Below are 6,568 nucleotides of genomic sequence, written 5' to 3' on the forward strand. Positions count from 1 at the left end.
AAGAGAGGGTAGGTTAGGTTCCCTCGGGTATAAATCCACGTATATACTAGACCCTGATCCTTCGGTTCTTCTCGTCCTCTTCTCCGGCTCTCGCTCTCCCTCTTTTATCTTTTACAATTTGTCTCGGTCCATCGTTCCTTGCTTATGTACTCTGGCGGCAAACCCTCCTCGAATTCGACCGCAACGACCGCCGTCTTGTCCTAAATCATCGGCGCCCCGAGGCCAAACTCCGCACAGATAGAAAATTAGTCGCACAAAATTCTTCTTCTCCTTCCGTCAATACCACGGAAACTCCAGTCACCATGTTTCTGGTCGGCCGACAAGTCGCTGGCTTTTGCAACGATTTCGGCAGTTGCCGAGCACTGCCCCCCCCCCCCCCCTAAATTCCTTTCTCGAAAAACACTCTTGGAAATAAAAAAATGTATTTCGGAACAGCCCCCAATAACCGAACGATTAAAATTTCGAACCAGATTGAGATTGTTCGACGAATATTGTGTTTGATATATTTTATCCGGGCAGTGTTGCCAGTCTGAAATCTCATTGCGTACTAGCGCCATTTACAAATCGTACTAGAGGGGAAGCGTTCCGTACTAAAGGGAATTCTTGTGTTTATTACCCACGTGGTAAAAAATATTCCGTAGTATCCATACAAAAAGCTATTGGTAATGTATGATAATAAATTTAATAATGTAGGAATGAAACGTTTTATAGTTTTTTTTAAATTGTATTAGAAGTATCAAATATCAAATATATTCATTTCTTTTTCCCGAGGGAGTTGAGATCACAGAACATGTTACATAACATATTACACATGTTTTATCATATATATGTGGATCACCTTATCTTATGACTATGAGCCCACTATACATCAAACAACTTCCGATAATTCATAAATTTATATTTCACGTTTCACGCGTTTTTGTTCCATAAGGATTTAAAAACTAAGTAGTAGAAAGGAGAAGATAAAAATGACTTCAAATCAAATTTTTGGTTTTTTTGCTTGCAACGTTGATGAAGGTTGCCAGTTATAGCACGTTGACTCGTTTAATAGTGCTTTAGAATGCAAAATTGCCTCACAGGTATCGACATCTAGTCGATTTCTGCTTTTCGTTTTCATCAAATTTAGTTGTGAAAACGTCCGTTCGGCTGCAGCTGATGAATGAGGCAAAGATAAAATGGCTTTGATTAATTTTGTTAGATTCGGAAACATCATCTCATCCAGAGAGTTTTTCAAACACGCTATCTTCATCCAGAATTCTGCGAAATCGAAATTTTCAAATTTCTTAATGTCTTGCACATTAGGCAACAGTCGCCATTCGGCATCCAATCCTTCAAGGTTGTTTTCGTTAAACAACTTCGGAAAGTTGAGTGTGGTTGAAACAATGATACTTCGGATCGATCCATTTAATGCAGTCTCCGGTGAGAAGATTTCGACATATTTCAACATCGGATCGTTGAAACGAAATCTATTTTGTATTTGCGAGCATAGCTCGAGATAAAAATCCAGTGCTCGGGTCCTGAACCTCTGAAGTTCAACAGCTTCAATGGCTCCTTTGGAAATTAATATTTCAGCTTTCGCACCGAAATATATTTCGTTGAGCGGTAAAAAATTGTGTGGATTTCTGATTAGCACTTTCTCCAGTGGTGTCTTATCGACATATGATGGCTGCATAAAATTCTTGAGCATAGATTTGAAAAGCTCAGAGACGGATTTATTCAAAGACTGGATCTTTGGCTTTTCGCTCTGGAACTCGAGGTTCAATTTGTTTACACTTTCCAACGTGTATGATAAAAAGGTGAGATACAGTTTGTACACCGGAGTTTTCAAGCAATTGAGTATCGATTCTGTTGAATGCAGATTGTCTTCGAAAACTGCATTTGTAAAATAGAGCGTCAGCGCATCCCAATGGTGGAGAATCCGATCAACAGCAGCCTGCGATTCAGTTACAAATACACGATTCAGATACATCATCATACATCACAATTATTCTATATTTTTTATAAGAAAAATAATTTTTCATTTCAAATTCATTATTACGAAAATACGAATTATGATAAGGTTAATTATAGAAGTTCAAAATCGAAATAGTTTTTGAAGTAATAAAACATCAAAATTTCAACAAAATTAAGTTAAATAAAAAATAAAATTACCTGAAGCGACAGCCATCTAGTCTGGCTTGGTCTAAGCATTTTTTGAGGCTTGAGATCCACAAATGTTTGATACTCTGCCAACTCTCCTGTCCTCTTGCTACTATTGGAAAAATGATTGTAGACACTCCTCGCAAAATCCTCGATCGATTTAGGCAGTTTATTCGCTGCTGCAGATGCACAGAGATGGCAGGAGTGGCATACACATCCAAGGACGAATATATGTGGAAGAATTTGCCGAAATCGTGCTTGCACTCCATTCGTTTTGCCCATCATGGTTGAAGCATTATCAGCAGCGAAGCCGATCATGTTGGCGAAAGGGATTCCCACTTCTTTCAAACATTTCAATATTGTTGAAAATATAGATTCGGCAGTAGCACTTTCGATTTGAACCAATCCAAGAAATCTATCGACTACACTCATTTTCATCTCATCGAAAAAGCGAATGATTATGGCAAGGGATTTTTTTGTTCCGACATCAGTCGTTTCATCGATTATGAGTGAGTAGACTGAGTTTTTTAAACGCCGACAGATATCCTCTTTTGCTTCCGGCGCCAGGCAGTCTTTCGTGATGGCAGTGGCTTTTGTGCGGGAACATTTAACGTTTTCAGCGATTTTTGAATCCGGGCACACGCTTTTTACAAAAGAGGGTAGATGTTCCATGAGCAAAAACGGTAGATTATGTTCGTGTAAAAACATAACCATTTTTAACTCTGCATCCTTCGCCTTCTGTTTCATTTGATCATTTTGAGTTGTCTTTTTAAAGATAACATCAAGCTTAGGGGTCTGTCTAGCCACTTCTAATTCCCTTATATGGAATTGCGTTTCAGCATGACGCTTAATATGGGAATATCCACCCTCTAAATTTTTATTGCACGCAGTACATCGAGGTTTCTTATCTTCTGTACAAATCAGCCATTTCCCGAATGATTGCCGCCACTCTTCTTTAAATTTCTGTTTGTAGACTTTGACCGAGCTAGAAGAAAAAATTTTTGGAGTGCTCTAAAAATCATGTCACTGCATTAATGTTTGCGATATGATTCGGAATTCGGTGTAATTGGTACCGTGAGGATTTTTTTTTCTGCCGCGATGTATCTTCGTCATCGGTGATCGAAGAATCTGAGCATGACTTATCCCTTAAACGTTTTCGAACAATCGGATCCATCGTAGTCTTCGTAAATCGTGAAAAGGGAATCTGAAATTGATAAGCGTGGGCTTTCACCGACAAATCCCCTACTACTGTTACATACTCAAACGTGACATCTGTTGAATAGTGTCTCATTACTCATTTGATCGTCTTTAATAGAGCGTTTTTTTATCTCTTTTCATCAGCCCTTGAGTGAGAAAAAAAACACGGAGTAGTGTATGTAGAAAATTGTCAGTCTCATATCAGGTGCCGCTCTAACCTTCATCGATTTATCTGAATATAAATACTAGGGCTATGCACTGTATTATATTTCTTATATTTTAAATTAAAAAAGACTACCAAAAACTTGCTCGAACTTGTCATCTCATATTTACCTTTAGGACTCTGAAAGAACAACAAAGCAGGAAGCAGGATGCTAGGTTAAGGTGAAACAATCCGATGATACGTATATCCTATAGAATATCGACGATGAAGTTCCACACTTATTTTAATATTTCATTTGCTAAATTTTATTCATGACTCATGAAATGCTTATACAGGTACAGGAGTTATATAAACCAAAAGATTTGAGAATCGGCAGAAGATGGAAAGAAAATGAACACAAAACAAAAACACGTTCAGGCGGGAACGAGAAAACCGTTAAAAATGACGCTGTACATAAGATTTTCGTGTTATGAGATAGAGGGCAGGCAGCAAATTTCACCAGTCGGTCGGTAAATCGAACGTACCGACAGAAAAAAAAAGTCGTACTAGTTTCGTTTCCGTCGTACGTGCGTACTAAAAAATGAGCAATAGTACTGAATCTAATACATTTGTACTGACACTGGCAACACTGTATCCGGGATAGCGCGAACGCAGTCCCGACTAACAAAAATTATACGCCCGAGATATCCACATTAGGGATATTCGCAAGGGTCAGCTCAACCGAAGTGCAATGGAAGAGCCTCGCCCTGGAGGAACCGCCTTCTTGATCACGGTAGCCTCTGCGCCAGGTAAGTATGCTTTGGCACACGACAAGCTAGATTATATAACCGCTCGGGTCTCGCACCGTATGCGAGTTAAATCTCGAGCAAATGCGCCGCGTAGCGGCGACGGCCGAACTATATTCCTGTGTCAGAAGACTGGCTCGCTCAGCCTGTGAAGCTTGTAGAGGGAGAATATAAGGAATGAGAATTCCCAATAGCGGGTTCGTTGGGCGAGCGAGCACCGATCGATCAAGGCGAGAAAACAAGTTCGTTTTGACGATTGAGAGAGTAAAAGTACAAAAAAAAAAAAAAAAACATTATTGACAATCAAATTTATAGACGAGAGTGGGATTAAAAAAAAAAATCAATATGAAATATGTGATTAAGGGGAAGGCACAAAAAGAGCTCGTCGCAAGCGTGTTCCAGTGACGTTTCCTCCCATTCTCACGTTTCTACCTTTGAGGCTTTCTCGCTTCTCGGAAACAGAGAAAAAGCATAGAAAAAAGGAGAAATTTGAAAGCTTCGGAGAACAAATGGCAAAGGCAAAGATGCCGGAGGCAGTGAACATTCGCGGAGTATGAGGAAATAAAAGCGAGATGAGGACCGGATGAAAAGGAGAGAGAATGATAGCGAGGCCGGAGAGCCGGAGCCACCGATCTGGCGTTTATTAACTTCTGCAAAAACGACTTCGAATAGGTTCAACAAATGTCGAGCTGCATTACGACGGGCTCAAACGAGACGCGCTGCTGACACCGATAATCGATCCCTGGTGCGCGTTGTTGAACAAAATCAAGTACATCCAAGCTGGAACTTGGGATCTTCCATGAATCAGTCGACTAACCTCACATGAAATTTTCGAAATCGAAATGCTTTGACACAGTTCGAGCGATTAAAAAACGGCTCTGTCAGCCTACGCAGGGCCCTTCCAAAAATCGGCTGACAGAGCCTTTTTTAAGGAGGGTGGATCACGAAATAAAAATAATCAGAATTTGGTAAAATTTGGTGATAACATTCTTTGGCATCAAGTATACAAATACAATTTTTTACAAATTTTTTTACCACATCGTTATCGCATAATTAAGCGTTAGTTATTGAATCGAGTTATTGAACTTTAGTGTTCAATTACTCGAGAGCTATGTTGTAGAAAAATCTAAAAAAATTTCTATTGTCTTATATATTTTTAAAGAATGCATTTACCAAATTTTATGAAATTCTTATCATTTTGAAATTCTTAATATTTTTAACCCTTAGCGTGCATCTGGGGTCAGGTTGACCCCAAAAGTTTTTTCTCACATGAATAGCATTTACAGATGAGCATCTTACAAGTAAAACCCCCAATATTAAGAAATCGTTATCCCCTCTCTAAAAGTAGGGAGCACAGCCAACTTCATACTCCAAAATAAATACACTTTTTGGAACGGTTGCAAAGTGGACTATTTTTCCCTTAAAGCATGGACCCTTATCTGTAAAACTCTGTAAAGATTTTTTTCAAAACTCAAAATTTAATTTTTTACGAGAGATTTATAACCGAAAAAGTGCTTTTTACGCGCACCATCAACTTTGAGCACATTTTTGAAGAATGAAAAAAGATTTTTTGGAAATCTGACTTTGCAGCCTTAATGTTGGATCAATTCACTGCAAAAAGTGACTAAACCTTTTATTCCGAAAAGCGCATAGTTACCGAGATATTCGATGTCAAAATGACCTGCACGAAATGTCTCGCTGTGAAGGTGTGCACAAACTGCGTCAAAGAATTTCGATTTCGAAATTTGGAGCTATTTCTCTGCACGGTTGCGATACGCCGACTGATCCATCCTCTTAAATGAAGCTGTTGAATGAACCCGAAGCACTTATTTAAAAGCCCCCGTTATCCTCCGAAGCATAAAAACAGGTCAATTTATCATCGATCAAGGAGTCCGAGACTTTGTCTCGCTCCGCACAAATAACTAAAATATTAGCGGTGTCTCGTTGCGCTGGTGTCGGTACATAATATAACGTCGCGACCATCAACTGATGGTCGAACCGAGGAAGGACTCGAACGGCGGCAACGCTCACCACACTAAACCCGAAATGACCAACTCGTCGACTGGCAGGTCGTCGGTTGCTCTTCGCGTTAACAGCACCGGTAATGTACATACATGTAAACAGTTATCAACGACAATTCCACACTCGAGGTTCATCCTGGCTCGTTCTGCCAGGCCGGAGAGGCGAGCCCCGGCATCCACTTATTCCTCTCGTAATAGCGGCACGGTCCATGTGTAACTACATGCACTAACTCCCCCGTCAGCATGTATAGGATTCTCACTCA

At 39.8% G+C, this 6,568-nt stretch overlaps 1 protein-coding gene and 1 non-coding gene across 2 annotated transcripts; both read right to left on the minus strand.

Annotated features, from left to right (window-relative positions):
* Positions 1-727: 727 nt before the first annotated feature.
* LOC122412409 (zinc finger MYM-type protein 1-like) lies at positions 728-5,968 on the minus strand. The gene is made up of 5 exons (XM_043421885.1): positions 5,942-5,968; positions 3,670-3,747; positions 3,213-3,343; positions 2,152-3,124; positions 728-1,933 (listed from the first exon to the last, which is right to left on the minus strand). Exons 3-5 carry the CDS (start codon positions 3,311-3,313, stop codon positions 980-982), a joined length of 2,028 nt encoding a protein of 675 aa, XP_043277820.1. The 5' UTR covers positions 3,314-3,343; positions 3,670-3,747; positions 5,942-5,968; the 3' UTR covers positions 728-979.
* Positions 4,134-4,295, minus strand: LOC122412862 (U1 spliceosomal RNA). The gene has a single exon (XR_006261444.1). It is a non-coding gene; the product is annotated as a U1 spliceosomal RNA (small nuclear RNA).
* Positions 5,969-6,568: the final 600 nt, after the last annotated feature.

The sequence above is a fragment of the Venturia canescens genome, chromosome 6, assembly GCF_019457755.1.
Source record: "Venturia canescens isolate UGA chromosome 6, ASM1945775v1, whole genome shotgun sequence".
Lineage (NCBI taxonomy): Eukaryota > Metazoa > Arthropoda > Insecta > Hymenoptera > Ichneumonidae > Venturia > Venturia canescens.